Source organism: Seriola lalandi, unplaced genomic scaffold (assembly GCF_002814215.2).
Source record: "Seriola lalandi dorsalis isolate HSWRI2012SDOR001 ecotype SW California unplaced genomic scaffold, Sedor1 jcf7180002054682, whole genome shotgun sequence".
In the NCBI taxonomy this organism is placed as follows: domain Eukaryota; kingdom Metazoa; phylum Chordata; class Actinopteri; order Carangiformes; family Carangidae; genus Seriola; species Seriola lalandi.
In genome coordinates, this window is record NW_019525235.1 from 279124 (window position 1) to 297671 (window position 18548).

Genomic DNA, 18548 nt, shown 5'->3' on the forward strand with positions numbered 1-18548 from the left:
AAGCTTTGGATGCACTGACGCATGCGCAGTGTTAAAAGCGACAAAACGGGCGGCGGGACAAGAGAAAAGCGAAAAAAGAAGACAAGTGAGTTCAACAACAGCAGACATGTTTATTTCCACTAAACAGTCCTTTGTTAATGTTTCATATTCACTTTTGTGTGTAACACTAGCTGTTCGCTGGATGTTGTTTTGAAACGTGGCTCGGGAAGACCTGTTTAACGTTAGCTGCACTTTGTTGACCTGACTTGCTAACTTACCTATAGCTAGCTCCATAGCTCCATAAAGTTAGTTATATCAGTTTCTCGGCGGTGTGGGTGGTTTGGGTGAACATTTAGGTTTCGTCTGTCCTCCACAGTGGCTGTCCACGGCTAAGAGGCTGAACTGTGAACGCAGAGAGCGCCACATGGAGGCGGTGCTGAAAAACTTGGCAAGCACGGTGGAGCTGCTGGCCGTGGCGGCGCACAGCGGTGTGGTGGAGCAGTGGGATAAACAAACCCTGTCCAGAGCTTTTCACTGGGCCCGGTATTGCGAACACCTCTTTTCCAGGTTTCACAATAACTCAGCGGTAAGGAGGATTATGGAGAAGCAGCTCCAGCTCACAAATCAAAGTTTGCAAGCTGCCATCCCTGGATACACTGAAGTCTCCTTCTCGGACCTACCCCGGTGCCAACACCACTTGCTTCTTGGACTGTTAAACAACCCTAAGCTGCCCAGCTCCATCATGAGGATACTCTTTGACAGCAAGAGTCCTGCAGACACCAAGCACAGTGAGTATCCGGATGTTACCGGCCTCTGCAGCCACATGATCCAGTGCAAATCTGCATGTAAAGTCTTGAATCCTCTCACAGACCAGTCAGCTGTTGGTGCTGATGCTGAGGTGCAGGGGGTGATGCTGATGGAAAGGCTGGGTGCTTTGATGAGCCAAAGCAGTGAAGCCTGCAGGACAGAGCACTTTTTAGACTCTGTCCTCCAGGGATGTGAAAGAGCAGCAGAACATTTCTGTCGGGTCATCGCTGCAGCTTTGCTGACAACGGAAAACTCGGCCTCACAAACTGCTTTGCAGGATTTTCTCATGGACTGGCTGCAGAAAAAACACATGCTGATGCACATGTGTTCTGCACTGCCTACTACACTTCTTATGGACCTGGCCAAAGAACACCTGAAATTTAGAGATGCGTATTATGATGTACTGAAAAAGTGGGCCTCTGATATGGAGTACAGCATAAGTGAGGGTGAATGGGTTCAAACCAGCACAAACCCCACAGTGTCCTTCCAGAAACTGACTGAGCACTTTCAGGCCTTGTTTGATACTTGTCCCTCTTTGAGGGATGATGTGGAGAAAGAGCTGAATGCTTTGAAGATTTCTGACGGAGATTTTGATGTTAGAGGTCTGAGTGTGTGGGGAGACCTGCTGTCAGTATTAAACCGGTGACTGTCAGTCTTGGGGATTTTGTAGAGCTGGAAAATGGCCAAATGTATATGTCTATTTATATCTTGATGCAGTGTTTGACTAGTTTGTCCCTAGCACTGATTTTTAAAAAAAAAAGTATAATTTTGGGTACAGTACCAAAGCTCAGGTATCACATCGACATCAAAACATTTCAAATGGTACCTATGCCTGTGTATGACATCCTTAATCTGTGAAATACACGTGAAAAAAAAACTACTCTTGAATCTTGTCCAGTTTCTGTTCCATTTTAATATTTGACCCCTGATGCCACATGCTGCTTTTTCGACATATAATTGTACGCAGTCTAACACAAACATTAACACAACATATTGGATAAATTTTCAGTACCGCATTTGTGCATCTGACAAGCCCGGAGATACACTGCACTAGCGCGATTCTCACAGTATAAATACTTTTTATAAAATTATAGCTATGTGCCTGGTGAGAATTTAAGTTATTGTTTCACAGCGTTTGGACAGATGGCAGCATCACATGCTGCCTTGTAATCAGCCGCAACACATGACCTGACTGAATTAAACTGAAGGCAGTGAATAGTTTACACTTTATAAATTGGTCTCTGGAAGGTCAAGGCTAAATTTATTATCATTAATTCCACCTTACTACCAAATCATCATAGATATGCTGTTTTAATATCTTTCTGTTATTGTTGCTTTCCACAGTGCGCAGATGTGTAGACAGAGAGATGAGTTTAGTACAATGTTTTAAAGGACAACATGCTATAAAAATGGCAATAAGGAAGCAAAGGCATTGTGTAATCCAATTTTCCCTTCTCTATTTGTACACACCTAAAATCATTTTCAGTTTCTCGCACACACCATCTGTCAGTATCGCCTCTTCACAACAAAGCTGCACGCTGTCTGAATCTAAAAATTTTGATTGGCTTAATGCCAGTCATGTTACTGGACTGCCAATTCACACATCTCAGCCCTGGCCCATGTGTCCGAGCACCTCAGCGGCGAGGGATCAATTAGTCAGATCTGGCGTCTTCAATCAAACCCTCCACAATAGCTGGTGTGTGACATAACTCTGGCAGACAGCGGATTAGAGCCCCGGCCGCCGCGTGGAGGGAAACACCAACACGGCCACGGCTCGTTTAACACACCGTGAAAGCAATTCACCTAGAGACAGACAAGGGTCACTGAGTCAGGGGCAGCATCTACACAACCAATTTATTTCCACCCAATGAAGAACATATGCATCAGGCTGGATGGAAACCAACTGTGATTGAAGGGATCTCACGTGCTCCCATGTTATGAATACATGCAAAGTCATTTAATTTTTATTCATGTTGATTGTAGATCCCATTTGAGCCAGTTGAATAATCAAGACTGTGAGAAGAAAATAATTCAGTACTATCTTATTTAAGAATTAATACAGAGAAAATTTTAAGGTTTTATTTCAACAAACTAATGAATCTTCAACTTCACCGTGTTACAGAGCAGAGCATTATCATTTTAGGATTTGGGATTGAACACGGATGGATTTCTTTTTACATTTTGTGTTTCTCACTCTGTCTTCACAGACTCACACATAGGTGGCAGGGTTGGTGAGCAGCCAAGGTGTCCGACTCCAAATGAAAGACTTAAAAGAAGGCAACATACGATAATTTAGTGCTATGCCTGTATCTATCTATGTTAACTAAAAACATGTTTTAGAAATTATTTTTATTGGATAAATACGCACGTGTGACACCTGATAAAAGAAAAAGGAAACCCCGTTATTGTCAATCTTGCCCCCTGCTCTTAACCTCGAGGTAAAATTACAGGTTAGTGTTACTGTGTCACTTCAAACAGCAGGAGGTCGACACAGCTCCTTAATATAAACCAGCCCATTGATGTGACACTGTTCACTAAATTAGAGGCTACATTACAAAATTCTGACATGTGAGTCTCTTAGTATTTGTGGGAATAAAACACTTCCTGCAAGATAAGAAATACAATATTTGGATGTAAATTTACCACAGAAACATACTGTATTTCCTCCTCTTACATCTCCTCCCTCCTCTTGTTTTATCATCCAGTATAATGTTGTAAGGTACCAAACTGCAGTGAGACGTGCTGAGGGCGACTGTTGTTCTGCGGCTTTTAAAGGGTACTGAAGGATAGCATTCATTAAAACTCAGATCCAGCCCCCATCTGGTGGTCTGAATAGGGAGTCTCCTAAGGGGCGGGGTGGAGGAGGAGGAGGAGGAGGGAGGGGGGAGGTAGAGCCCTCCCTCGGCACGTGCCTAAGCCGATCCAGCCTGGCCCCTGTCTGGCCTTGGTGACGGATCACAGAGGCAGGAGGGCCCCTGTGCACACCTGTGTCCCACTCCAGAGGATGCTGATGATCAGCAGCCACCGTCATCAGGCACGCACGAGGCACAGGCAGTGTAATTTAATTTGGTTTGACGCAGCGAAGCTGTGAGGAAAAGATTGCTGTAATGTGTGTAATGTTTTTACAGAGTATTATCAAGTGTGGGCGCAGCTTGTGAAGAAAGAGATGGAAGATATTCACATCGTCCCCGGCCTGACATAAAAAGACTGCACTGTCAAGCACGCCGGTGAGCTGCTGTGGGTGCAGAGACACTTCTGTATTTTGGCACATGAGGAGAGGCAGCACAGCGTCTACATGTGGGTACAACTGAAAAGAACAAAAGAAAGTAGAGCTGAAAGAATTACTGTTTTGATTATTGATGAATTGTTGAATCTATTTATATAAGAAAACAAACATTTCCTAGTTCAAGCTTCTCAAATGTGAAAATGTGTTGCTTTTCCTTATCTTAAAATTACATTTAATTGATTATCTCAGTGTTTTAATCTGTTAGTCAAACAAAATCAGACACTTGATGACATCACCTTGGTCTACGAAACTAATGAGCATTCTGAAAATAATGGGAAGATTTATTGATTATGTATATAATCAGATGCAGTCCTGAAAGAAAGGTTATTGTGTTTTAAATATTTTATAGTCATGGAAAAGTCCGTTTACATCCATGTGGAAAAAAAAATCAAATATTTTCCCTTATCTTCTTATTGTATCATGACTGACTCCGGGTTTCTCTGTGAGCTGGCACTACATTGCCAGCTCTGAGAGTATCGCGTGAAATCTTATCAGCCTCTCATCCTTTGTCTGTGTGTGATACTACATGAGCATGTTGTAGAGAGGAGGCAATGAAGCTGTCAACATAATGTGATATGGGGGAGGGGAACTGGAAGGACCTGTGATAGATTACCTCACATGCAACCTTAGGAAAACCAGCTCTGTGGAGGAAAAACAATTGAATGTAGCAATCTCCTTTCTGTGATCAGGGAGGATACAATTCCCACTGTGGAGATGGCAGCTGAAAATGTTACTCTTTATATGGCATCGCCTCATTACTGTGGGTGATAGAAAATTTAGTTTGGTGCCAATAAATGTTTCAGTACAAGTAAGCACAGATGAAAATAAAGACAGCACAAATTTCTTATTGCTGTTTTCAGCCAATCAAGATGGAGATGTTTTGCAGTGGACGCAATTTGCATATCATAAAAGGAGGATTTTTTTTTCTGATTTCATACTGAGCATTTTAAGCAGAAGCTCATTGCAGATTTAGGGGAGACTCAGAGTAAAATATTTGTTTCAGTGCGTTGCAGCGTGTGGAGGGCAGCGAGATATTTCATTTCATGTGAGACAAGCTGATTTGGGGCGGCAAGGTCTCCATTAATAAAGCAATTAGCAAGGGGGGAGAGGGAGGTGAGTGTAAATTCAGTTGCCCTGAGGTAGTGTAATGTCATGCTGGAGGGTGTCATAAAAGAGTAATTACTTCAATCCTGCTTTGAAATTTTGGGTTATAATTACTTTACTTTAGCATGTGAGGGAGTTGATTTCTGGACTGTGAATGGAAGGGAGAGAGTGCTGTGTACAGTCTGGGCTGCAGACGAGAAAGGAAAGAAGGAATCAGGAGGATAATTGCATGCAGGCAGAGTCCCAGGGGAGGAGTGCAACCCCGTCATCAAACACTCATTCTGGCTGGGCCTCATCCCATTACAGTCCCCCAGGAGCCAAACTGCACCTGCCCCACAGACTGACAACTACTCAATCCCCCTTCACTCTCCCCTGCGATTACACAACCGGAAAAACAACACCAAAATATCACAATGACTAAGCCTTCTCAAAAACATAAGAAGGTGGAGTTTTCAGGCAAGTGAATGATGGGAGAATTTCCACCTATGAACCAAATGTTGACATCGGATTTAGTCCAATTAACGTGCACCCTAACAGGCACGTCACCGGTGCAACAGCCATGACCACTCTGGCTGGTTAGGCATGAGAAAACATGTTCCACGTGGCTGGTGACACAATTGTGTTTTCTGTCAAATTAACATGTGCACCGAGGAGCAGGCAGCAGTGAACGTTAATGGTTTCCGCTCTCAGCCGGGCAGATAATCGGAGGAGAGGCTGAGATTTATTGTAATCGCTGCCACTGCTGCTACTGGAAGTGTTTCAGACAAGGATCTGCTTCCTGTGATGGAAGCGTCAGTCAACACAGCACAAGACTACTGTAAACTCAGCAATGCTACTGCACTGTCCGTCCCCCACCCACACCTGATTTCATACCTGTCTATCACTTCCTCTCAGGTGAGATGGAAGTTACAGAGTCTTCATTTGCAAAAGCCTGCAGAGGTTTTTCCTGCACACATTATAATCACCCTGTACAGTCAGAAGCAGCAGACCAGACCTCTGATGATTGACTCGCACATTAGAAAATGTTTTATCTGTTTCCCACCTGCAGAGCTGGAGAGGCACAGTTAGAATCAGGGTGCTTGATGTATGCAGTGTCTTTCACACCATCGAGCCCTTCCTGCTCCAGGGAGGAGCGCCATGTTTTGCTGAATTATTTACCACTTCAGTAATGGACTGCACTGTGTGGTGTGTTGGACACACTGCAGAGCGGCAGAGAGGTACCACAGAAAGTAAGATCACCTTTCTTGTTCACTCTCCACACCTGTGACTTCAGATTGAAGGGTCGTGGGTCGTCAGACCTCCTTCAGAACCTCTCATGACTGTGAATGTGGGACAACACAGTGATATGTTGACAGACAACAATCAGTGCTCTCTGTAGCACAATGAACATAGTATGACTGTTTGCAAACTTGGGCTACAACTAATGATTATCATATTTATCGATTAAAGTGATTCAGTTTACTCTCACAGGAGACTAATAAATCCAGTAATTCAGCCTATTAAATATTCATATTTGCTTTTAAAAATTACTTAAACAATAAATCGATTTTTTTTTTATGTCAATTGACCAATTGAAATTTCAGCTCTGGTTCAAACACAGTATCCTGTTGTCATGTTGTAATATTATATATATATATATATTACATAACACTGTTTGCTTTGTTTTTCCTTGTCACAGTCTCTTGTTTTACTGTTATATTTGTTGCCAGGTCATATTCCTGCCGACTTCGCTAGTCTTTCTTTCTATTAGAATTTCTTAAGTCAAAAGATTATTTTTTTATTCTATTTTTCATTCAGCTTTCTTAAAAAAACAAAGTGACCCTTTGCATTTATTGCTGATGGTTGCTGATATTGATAATGTTGCATTCATTATAAGTTACTTCATGTATGAACTTCAGGTCTATTGAGTTTTATTTCTTATATGCTATGTGTTATAATTAAATTTGTTTTTCAAGCATGCATGAAATACTAACAACAAAAAAAAATACAGTGATTACTACAAAGGCAGCATCACCCTCCTTGTTATAATTCTGAATTTAAACTTTCATCAGAAGCCTTTTTGTTTTTAAAACTCCAGTGTGCTCTGGATTCAAACAGTTATTGATTGGTCGCGTGATTAGATTTAATGCAGGAGCTGGGTCAATACTTGAACGTGTTGCACATAACACTGTTGACCTCAGATGTGCGAAACAGAGGAGGACACACAGAGGGAAATCAGCTTGTGTGTTGCACATATAATACACCACATTAAACACCTTACTTTCTCACAGTGTGTCTCTTTTACAGTTGAGCTTCTGATATTTTCTTTCTCCTGTTCAAGTCTGAGAGGTGTGAGATGCTGCCTAGAGATTTAATAGGCTTGTCACATTTTGTCTGCACCTTCATGACACCTCAGCAGCAGATTTTACACTGCATATTAAAGTCAGGACTCTTTGTGAACACAGACAATGATCCTGGTTTGTAGGGATGTAAGCTCCTGAAACAGCATTAACATCACTGTTCCTCCTTCTTTTTAGCAATTACCAAGCTGCAGTGTCCAATACTCTCCCCTTGACTCCAGAGACCGCCGTCATTGATTTACTAATGAGAAACATGGAGAGGATAGGAGATGCACGACACTGATTGGAGAAGGTGGGTAACTTGTCAAGTAGTTTGCGTACTGTCTCTCGGGACGTCTAACCTTCAATTGAATAGCTAAAGAAAAAATGTCCTCACGTATTACAGTCAGACATCAACACACAAGGTGAAACAATGACTAAGAACGACAAAAACATCACTTTTGGTTGTTTTTCTTTTTTATAAAATGATATGAGTATTTTTATAACACTTTTTGACATCAACATACCTCTTCATTAAACACAATATTAGAAGCCATAAAATCACATTTATCTGTTTACATAAATTTCAGGCACAAAGCCGTAATAGCATCTTTTGGTCATCTTAAACATTCTTAAATATTCATATATTTTAAACATCCTTGCAGATTCCATACAGCAAACGAAGAAAAAGTGTTCAAATAGCAAATCAAATCAGGTGGAAGAGCCATCTATTAATCCATGTGGTCCACTCAAACGTGACAATATCAAAGTGTCAATAAAGTACGTTTTGGTGACGATGAGAACAACCGAGAAACACCAAGAGATCACAAAACCTGGTTGTTCAAATACAGTACTGCATTCCCCGCTGTCAAAATGAAACAACATGTCCTGCATCATGAGCACTAAAGCTGGATTCTCCAGACACTAGTAATTTGTTAAAACACACACCTTAGTGTTGATCATCACATGACTCCAAAACAATTACAGTTAGATACAGCAAGCCAGTGTTACATTACAAAACAGAATGTGATGGGTGGCGGCTGGTACACAGAATTTATTGCAGGGCACACCAAACATCAATAAACAATGTCTTCTGAGCAATCGCCTTCAAAACTCTTTTGATTTGTCGCACGTCACGGCCAGAACCTGAATATTAAAGTTCATTTTATTGTTTATAATGGCAGAAGACACTTATCTAAGAACAAAGCAGGAGGCTGAATGAGGACTATCGGTGACTGTGAGGCGGCTGCATCTGAAACATTGATCTGAGCAAATTCATGCAACAAACACACACTAAAACTCTACGGTTCAACTTCACTCACGCTATTTTTGTCTTATAGTGTATTATAGGCCTCGCTCGAGAAGAAGAAGACCTTTTTTGCAAGCAGACATCTCCCTGAAAAGGTACTGTCCATGAAAAATATGGCCTTTTATATTAATGTTAACACAGATCAACGACCCAAAATCCACAATAGTCTCACAGAAACAGTATACAGGTATATACAGTACATAAAACACATTTGAGAAACAGAATAAAATCTTGTTTTTAGAATACTTATAGTTTCAGTGCAATCAGAGTGGTATTTCAGAGAAAGATCCTATATGATGGTCAACTGCAGTGTCATCTGGCTCATGTTGTTCAAGTAGATTGATGAGGTTTGGGTGCCTAAGAAGTACAACATAGGCCTGCAGTTTTCTTTGCAACCGCTATCTGTATAGTGAAGCTCTACCGTAGGTACATGTGATGGGAAACATGTGAGAATCTAATGAGGATTGTTCTGCGTTGCCATTAACTATTTCTTTACATTGGCTTTTTGAAACTAGTAATACACGGAATGGGTTTAAATATCTAATATAATGATTTTTTGTGCAATCTGTGATGGAGAGTCTCTTTCTGTAAGCAGACTCACCACAACTGTCTGGTTTAAGAGTAGCCACGCTCAGCGTACATCTTTCCCGCCGGTTCCTGTACATACTCCTCTGTCTTATCCCAGTCCTGCACCCAACCCCCGTTGAGCTGTGCGGTGGCCCCATAGCTCTTAGCCGGACCGGCCATCGCACCGTAACTCTGCGTGATGTCGCCCGTCTCCTCGGCCAGCTCGTCCTCATCTATAAAGCCGCACTTCTCTTCACTGGTTTCTTCCGGGTCGGCCCACGGCTGCTTCTCCCCAGATGCAAAGATCCCATAAAACACCACACCTCCGTAGTGCACGAGGGAAGCAATGAGGAAGACGTACTGCCACTCTTCACGGGTCTAGGGACAGAGAAGAGTTGAGTCACTTAAAGGTCCTTGTTTACCTGTTTAACTTGATGACAGTTGTGAGGTTTGCTTATGTTTCCAGGTCACTGATCTGATCAAAACCACACCCACACTAGTCTTGATGAAGCAGACCAGTCTTTTAGGATAAATATGGATTCCTAACAAAGTTTTCTTGCTAACTTTAACCTTGATTGTTGCACATTTGGTAACAAATATTCAGTGTTAAACTTAAAATGTGAAACCATGTTTTCAGGAGCTGTAAAGGTTCCTATCTGCATGACTATCTAGATACATTCACACCATTGTGTGAATAGAAATGACTCACCTTGTTCTTTGTCATTGCTCCCACTATTAGAGGGCAGACCATCCCGGACAGGGTACCCACGCCGTTTGATATGCCCATGAGGATGCTGGCGTAGCGAGGAGCGATGTCTAAATGGTTGACATTGAAACCTAGAGCAAAGAGAGTGAATATTCTGACATTTGTCTTCATTTGAACACAGACTAGGGAGAATTTGAGCTAGAGTACATTGTTTTAAAACTCACCTGATATTGCAAAACCACTAAAACCCACGGCCAGAACTAAGAAAGAGATGGCCACCCCCTTACTGTGAGAATAACCAACCACTAATAAGAGAGTGGCCTCCATCCCAAAACCTGAAAACAGCAGGAGAAAGAGTCAACTGATGCACTGATGTCCAATATTTCTACAATATCATGATAACAAAGACCTGATGTTTGAAGCCTCACCTCCACAGTTCATGATTTTCCGGACCGTAGTGGTGGACATGATGTTGTGGGTCCGCAGGTAGTCCGCTAACTGGCCTCCTAAGGGCACGATGATGGTCATGACCAAGTGAGGGAGAGCCGACACGATTCCAACCTGAGGAACCATCAAACACTTGTCACAACAAGTGGTCTCTCAGTCTCAGGACAAATCTCTGTCTGCCTTTCTCCCTCTGACTCCAGTGTCACATCGGAGCAATAATTCACCCGCAGCAATCACAGCGCGACTACAGGCTCATCCTGAAGCTGAATTACAGCTGCCAAACCAGCTTGATTCATGCTTCATACTCTCACAGCAGGGCAAAGATTATGACATCCTTAAGATTATCTGGACTCTGTCATTAGGACGTTCACTCATGAGAGGAGACAAGAACCACAGCAACAAGAGAACGAAAGAACAAAAGCAACTCATCGTAAAACTGCCCCCTATAAATGATTCATCTTCTTCAAATGTGTTTTCTTAAAACATCATACATTATACCACATAATAACTCATAATAATAATCCCATCCATCTGACTGAAGCAGATTTTTCAGTCAAGACAAATCATTTCATAGATTTAGGCAAACAATTTATTTAAACTGTAGTCGATTGTTTCATTTTAGATGTGACCATATCCTGCAGAAGACTTCAGTATCTCTCACAGTACCCGGCCTTGTAAGCTCGAGCCTGTTGAACAGGAGCATGTTGAGGCTCAGTGTGAAGACTGAGGACAATAGACAAAGCCATCAGCTCTGAACTGATGGCTTATACACGATATTCACCAACTGTGCACACAACAACAAAACTCACACTCTAGCCATATTTTGCTCTTAATAATGAAATATAACAACAGTGGATTTGTGGACACATTGTTGACAATGTGAACCTCAATAACCAACCCTGTCTCTGTATAGAAATGATGTTTATATGCAACTCAATCAACGGTCGGGTGGATGGAGGGTGTACAAAGCTCACAACTGTCACACCAGAGACCGAGGTTCACAGCCACAGTTTTGGTTTTTGTTAAATGTAAATAAACACACAAATAAACACACCCCTGAAGTCACCATTAAACCAGACCACGATCTGTCCCTAACCTGTGAGTGCCTGAACAATCAATCAATAATCCTGTCGTCTCTACAGGTGATATTGTACTGTAAGATCTTTTACTGATATTTGACTGATCTGTTCAGTATCAATATTTTTTTGACAATTTATCTTCCGTACGTTGATAGAAATTTAATCTGGTCGCCATTGTGTTTCCAATATGTGGTTGCAGTTTAGCTGCATATAAAGGTCATTTCTTTTAATTAACTCCAGTAACAAAGCATGAACACACGCAATAAGAAGTACGTCCGTGACTCTGTTGCACCTCAGGATGCTCAGGTATAAGCTCATGCAAACTATTCATATAGGTTTACTGTAATATTTGTCCATAGCCTCCAACTTAATTTAATCCAAATAAGAAATTTAGATTAAATCAATTTACAAATTTGGATTAAATCAATTTACAAATTTGGATTAAATCAAAAGTGTCACTTTTGTCAAACTCTAAATTAGCATAAAATAAATACATTATTTTTCACTGTTGGAATTACAAAATAAACACTGAATGAATGAACAGTATTATTATAGTTTTTTCAAAATGCCACAAATCTCCTTACACAAAGGAAATTGCCCTGAGATTGTGTAATTCATACCTGAGAAGCTCTCAGTTTATAATAACATGCGTTCAAATCTATTTTTATGGCTGATTCCAGGCATTATTAGGGGTTTATTTACCTTGCTGATTTCAAAGCCAAACACCTCTTCAAAGTACGCAGGCTGACTGATGAGGAGCAGATAAAAAGTCCAGCTCCTGCAGAAGTTGGCCACGATGATTGCATAGACGGGCATGGAGGAGAAAAATTTCCTCCAGGGGGTCTTGAATTTCTGTTCAAACAAACAGAAAATCAGCCTGATGTGCAGTAATTGGCATGGTGTCACGGATAAAGGGATACACACTCAGAACTCACTTCCATGGCGCCCATCAGCTGGGCGCTTTCACCGATGCTCTCCTCGATGTAACGCCGCTCTTCATCAGTGATGGTCGGGTGCTCCGCTGGGCTCTCGTAGGACACCAAGATCCAGAACATGTACCAAACAATCCCAAAGGATCCTGCACGGATCATAAGAGGGATGAAGTCAAGAATCAAACATGTCATTACAAACTAAAGCTGCGCCACCAAATGTTGCTCAAACCCACAAAACTTTATTTAAATTATAGTGGATATCCTAAAGTTTTCAAATATACCTTTTAAAAGTTACACAGTCTCTTTTAAGGTGTTTACATTAAATCAGTCCATGAAGGTGACACTCACCATACACATAGAAGACAGAGGACCATCCTGTGTACTGGACCAGGATCCCAGCCAGAGGCATGGCTATCACTGCACCAGCATAGGATCCTGCACAAGACAAAATATCATGAGCAGGCAGAACGTGATCCCGGCTGCTGACTCAGAGAGCGGTGTGGTCCCGGTGTGTTCAGTACACATTTACACACATTTTAGGAGAAATATTTTGTCATTCTACACCGTCATTGCAGTGTGTGCAGTAATGCGATGATAAAATCCATATCACACTAATGAGCTGATCTGACGTTTTCACAGAAACGTGACTGTATGCGTGGATGTTGTACCGCAGAAGGAGATGGTTGCCAGACGACTTCTTTCCAGCGGTGGAGCCCATTTACTCCAGATCCCATGGCAGGCCGGGTAAGTCACTCCCTGCACGGTGACAAATGACATTACAGTCACACTGTGATCTGATCAGATGATCTGAACAACACATGAAGATTATTTCTTACCAACTGTGTACATGATATTTCTCCCTCAATTTCATGACTGATAATTGTCCTGTGATTGCACGAGAGGTTTGATTTTCTAAATTCATCAATAAGATTCACATATATTTTCCCACTTTCAGTCAATAGCAATTTACATAATGTGAAGATATTCTGCTGGATTGACGTAGTCTGTCCTTATTTGCCAACGACGCACAGGACAAATTGTAGTTAATAACAAACAAACTGATATGCATTGTGGCTGACCTTTCTAATAGAGACTAATGGGTGAGGTGTGAGTCAGTGCAAATTCACTTCATGGAAGAAAAAAAAAACTGAATTGCTCCCATTAAATCTTCATTACACACTAAGTGGCATACAATCAACTATTGATAGACACAAATTGCTGGGGCTTGCAGTGGGAGACACCCTGAAATGCTAATGTTTAATTTGCAGTAATAAGTTGACGCTTGCTGAGCACAGGCGACTCTCTCCTCTCTCGATGGTCATGAGCTGCTATTGAAAAGACAGTATGCAGCTAAAGAAAATAACAAAAGAGGATGACCTTCAGTCTGATAATAGCATCTCTCTCTGAAATCATGTCCTTTCTCTTGAGCTGTGGGAGCCGCCTGTATCAAGTGGGTTTTATCACTTTTGTTCCACGTGTTTCTATGTGAACATGGAGATGAAACCAACAATCAAAATCCATGCTATTCAGGGTTTTATGTCGTTTTGTGTTTGTGGACTAATCTGGTAATTGTGTGCAGTGTAATGAATGGAGTTTGATCATAATGGGCTCCATTTTCCAGTTCAAATTCAAGTAGAAAGCCGGGAGCTCAGCGTGAAACAGAGGGGTTTCTGTAAAACGTGGTTAAATATTGAATGTCAGGACAATTTCATTAGGGGTTGAGTTCAGCTCTCGGCTTGATAATGAGGCATCATTTTTGAGTCTTTTTAAAAGGTCAAGATCTGATGTGCAAACTGTGTATCAGTACCTCCACCAGCCCTTGTAATATCCTCACAAAGATGACACATCCATAGTGCGCCCGGGCGGCGGAGGGAATGAACATGTTCAGGGTGGATGTCAGCACGATGGCAGCCCCAAAAACTCTGGGTAAACAGTGTGTTGGGATTATTTGTCAAAATATTATTGAAACAAGATCATCATCTAATTCAGACAGAAAAACAGCAGCAGCATTCATCAGATTCAAGTAGGTCATAGAGATTTAAACAATCATTAAATAGAAAATAGTCTGCAGAACATTACAGTATATTGTATAATTCTTTACTACACATTGGAATAATAAAGACTGAGGAGGAAGATAAATCAGCGCTAATTGGATGCCACACACACACACACACACACACACAACAGGCAGTTATTCAGTTTCCAGGGGAGTGAGGACAGGAGGTGTTTGCAGCAGAAGGCGTCAGTGGGCTCAGCTGACTTGGCATGATGAAGCTCTTCATCTTGCATCTTATTTAAGCTCCATTTCCCGCACGAAGAATCTCTTTCACAGTCCTATAATGTTAATATAGAAGGACTGTGACCTTACACTATGTATCTCCTCCTGTAGTATCACTGTTACGTTTACATGCTTTCCTCAAAGGGACTTTTGTTGTCATCATTAGTTTTTTTTCTACAGTTTTTACAGACTTATTGTTCTCTGTTGCACATGTGCTCTGTTCCTTTAGTCTAACCGTAGCTGACTAATCAGTTGCTAGTGAAATAATGTGCTATAGATGCGGTATGGCTATTGAAATCATACTACAATCATTACTCAGAGGCACATTGCACACGGGGCTTTGACTGGTGTGGTTGCCATGCATCTGAACATAAAGGATTAGACATGGTTGTCCCGTGGGAGCTCATTAACATGAGGAGGCACGCCTGGCGGGCATCAGCCAAATCCCCACTTTATCTGCTGTGAGGTCACACTCCTTTCTTCAAGCCCATCACACACATCCGCAAGACTGACCAGCACAAATATTACAACCAGATTTTCATTTTAAGAATACAATAGAAACCTGTCCACCAAGGGGGCAACCAATATTTCTTCATCACACTCTACCACATTATTTGTTCATGTTTGTTTAATAATAATAATTTTAATAATAATAGCTTTTACCTGTTTGCAGCCAGCCTTGAAGAGATGTACCCTCCTGGAATCTGAGTAACGATGTAGCCCCAGAAGAAGGAGCCATGAATCATCCCCACAGTCTCTGGGTCCCAGTTGAATTTCGCTTTCTTTCAGACACAGAAAAATAAAAATAAAGACAAATTTAATTCCATTTTACTTCCGGTAAAATAAATAAATAAATAAATAAAACAGGCGTAAAATAGGCTATTGATATAAAATTGCTGAGAGTGAAATTAAAAAGCCTCTTTTCGAAGTGTGAAATATTGTCAGTGGACGATCATTTAATTTGATGCTGTAATACTTTCACAGCTACAGTTAAATAAAGTGATAAATCAACTCATAAAGCAGAAATAAGCAGATATTCAAGAAAAGTGTGAATAATAATAATACAACCTACATCAATTTGCTTCTGCTTATAATATAGAAGCCTATAGGCCCATCTCCTGAATTACAATTATTATGGTGAAATTAACTACATTGGGGTTTTCCATGTTTTCACTCTATGGGCTATGGCCCTCATCACCTATCAAACACAGGGGGGGGGGGGGGGTTTACAGGCACCTCTTTGATGATGATCTTGCCGTTTTGATGGATCGTGTGGTTATTGACCATGCTGACGATGGCCACACCCAAGTTACACCGGATACCGAAGGAGATGCAGAAGCCGAGCCCGCTCAGCATGGCGATGATGTATCTGCGCGGGAGCCCGAAGCATGTGCAGTCACACAGGGGCGTCTTCCTCTCCTGGTCCTCCCTGGGTCTCCCATCCTCCGTCAGCTCGATCGCCTCACCTGTTTGCTGCCGCTTTTCAAGCCTCCTGCACCACAAGCCGTTTAGATGCTCTTTATAGATTTTACAAGCTTTTTTATTTTATTTTATTTTTTAGTTTTTATTAGGGGTTTATGAAATGAAACATCGAGGCAGGTTGAGCTGTCTTTAAAAGAAGAACCACCAGTGGGAAATATAACCTGTGATTTCGTTAATTTTCTGCAAAAACAGCAGGAATAAATCCACTCTTTATACTCACATACATCCTTCAGACTATTTGCAGCTTCCTCGTAGAAAACGAGGTCCCATCTTTGCATTGGTCTTTCAACCACAGGCCTTAAATCTACCTTCATTTTGTTCTTCTCATTAGACACAGGCCCCTTAAAGCCTGCGCCGTTTTATTTCTACTCAAACTGTGTTTTTCCCCCCTTCGTTCTCCGCTGAAATTCTCCATGTCTCTGTATCAGAAAAACGCTGGTTGGCAAACGAAGAGAAAATGACCTTCATACCGCATTGCAGCAACATCAGCATCATCGTTGTTTGGAGTTCATTTTGCTCCTTTTTTAATTTCTGATTCGCTCTCATCAGTGAGGTGTTGGCATTTTTGCTTTTGGCGGCTGGCACTCGGAAATTTGTCCATAAAAAATATATATATAATAATTGAGCTTCATTTAAAAACCTAACATTGAAATGTGAAGGCCTCGTCCAGTAAAACATCAGGCCTGCTACACCTCAAATGAAACCAACACATTTTTTTTTCTGTCACAGCTTTGAGTCACGTTTCTGTGATGCACCTCACAATCAAGTTCAACAACTGAGAGGCATTTCAGCAGCAAAAAAAATCAACAAAAAAACTCATTATCATCTAAAATATGTGTGGCCTTATTGGGAAATGCTTCGTGTTTTCTGATTTTCTGCTTTAATATTCAACAAACTGATCATTTTTATTCGCAAATGCAATAAGAATTAAAACAATTAAATTTTATACAAATGAAAAACACCTAGCTTCCCCTGCTATGACTTTAAAACGAGGATGTGTTTGCTTTGCTCTGCAGTCAGTCATCCGGCTTCGTTCAGCTCCTTGTGACACTATAAAGAATATAAGGAAGTCTATTGCTATGAAGTCCATCGATCTGGAATTAATACAGATGGATACATAAGGTAATAGATATCCTCCGACCTTGTGTCACGACTCGCTCTGTTTCATTAATTATTAAAAAACACCCACAGCTGCTGGTGGAGGGGATCATTCTCCAGGGAAATATCTGATCCTTAAATATTCGGGCCACACGACTCTGCTTCCAGCATCCTGTCCGTGATCCAGCTCATAAAGACTGAGATTTCCCCCGTGATTTCATTTTAATTCAGGAATAAGCACATTTAAACACAGTGCATTTTTTTATATGTGTCATCTTCATATATTGATATTTTTCTGTGTTTAATTTCTGACAGCAGATCTAATTATATGATTAAAATACATAAATGTTAATTTCTTCTTACCTGTACAGATTCCCGAGGGCCTTTCCTGCGATTTGTTTTATTCCCTCTTTAGAGGTAGGGACAGCTTTCTCCTTGCCTGGCTCCATATCCAAATTGTCTTTTTTTAAATTCTATAATACTATCACAAATGGAAGTGCAGCATTAATGCGCATATTGTTGAGATATTAATCCAAATAACGCGTCTCTTTCTTTGAAACAGAAAACGTCTCGGTGTCCTGAAAAGATGAGCCGATGAAAGAGGAGAAAGACGCTCAGTCTGAAAGGGCTGCTTTCACAGTCACAAAACAGCAGTCAAATAAGTCCGCTTCTGCCTTGCGCAATGTTAATCCATGCAGTGCCATTTTAAGATCCAGCCAGCGATTAGGAAAAAGAGACAAACTGAGTGTAAAAAAAAAATAAAAAAGTGGATTATTTGGTTAAAATTGTGCGAGGACTCGAGGACGGAGATGTGAAAAGCGTCTTTAGCCGGCGGAGGTCAGCGGAGCTCCGGTCTAATCTGAGGTGAGGATCTCCGGTGAGGCTGCAGCCGGAGCAGGCTTCAGCACCGCGGACAGCGCACAGCTCGTCTACCTGTCAGCAGCTCCTCCCTCCCTCCCTCCCTCCCTCCGCTCCCACCTCCTCTCCTCTCATTCAATTACTGCTCAAAAAAAACCTGTTAACGGCGACAACTGTCTACAGCCGGACGCGTGTCCTTCACTCTCATCGAGCTGAGTTGAAAATTATTTCAGGTTGAGCTCCGACCACTTATAAATCACTTGCTGCAGCAAGCACAAAGCAATGAACCTACCCCCCC

The 18548-nt window shown here is 41.5% G+C and overlaps 2 protein-coding genes and 1 long non-coding RNA gene across 4 annotated transcripts; 2 read left to right on the plus strand and 1 right to left on the minus strand.

Annotated features, from left to right (window-relative positions):
- The first annotated feature begins 57 nt into the window (after positions 1–57).
- fancf (FA complementation group F) lies at positions 58–1666 on the plus strand. Of its 2 annotated transcripts, none has more exons than XM_023422403.2 (2): positions 58–85; positions 356–1666. In XM_023422403.2, the coding sequence occupies exon 2, from the start codon at positions 404–406 to the stop codon at positions 1430–1432; it is 1029 nt and encodes a 342-aa protein (XP_023278171.1). In that variant the 5' UTR covers positions 58–85; positions 356–403; the 3' UTR covers positions 1433–1666. The 2 variants fall into 2 exon arrangements, with proteins under 2 accessions (XP_023278171.1, XP_087034436.1); XM_087178310.1 differs by lacking the exon at positions 58–85 and having other exon boundaries at positions 92–767; positions 849–1666.
- A 2037-nt stretch (positions 1667–3703) lies between these two features.
- LOC111666893 (uncharacterized) lies at positions 3704–15622 on the plus strand. The gene is made up of 4 exons (XR_002761612.2): positions 3704–6405; positions 7693–7807; positions 13174–13278; positions 15486–15622. It is a non-coding gene; the product is annotated as an uncharacterized LOC111666893 (long non-coding RNA).
- slc17a6a (solute carrier family 17 member 6a) lies at positions 7966–18316 on the minus strand. The gene is made up of 12 exons (XM_023422402.2): positions 17756–18316; positions 16049–16304; positions 15476–15594; positions 14342–14456; positions 13203–13290; positions 12883–12969; positions 12538–12680; positions 12305–12454; positions 10505–10637; positions 10301–10411; positions 10080–10207; positions 7966–9748 (listed from the first exon to the last, which is right to left on the minus strand). Exons 1-12 carry the CDS (start codon positions 17839–17841, stop codon positions 9419–9421), a joined length of 1746 nt encoding a protein of 581 aa, XP_023278170.1. The 5' UTR covers positions 17842–18316; the 3' UTR covers positions 7966–9418.
- Between the last annotated feature and the right edge of the window lie 232 nt (positions 18317–18548).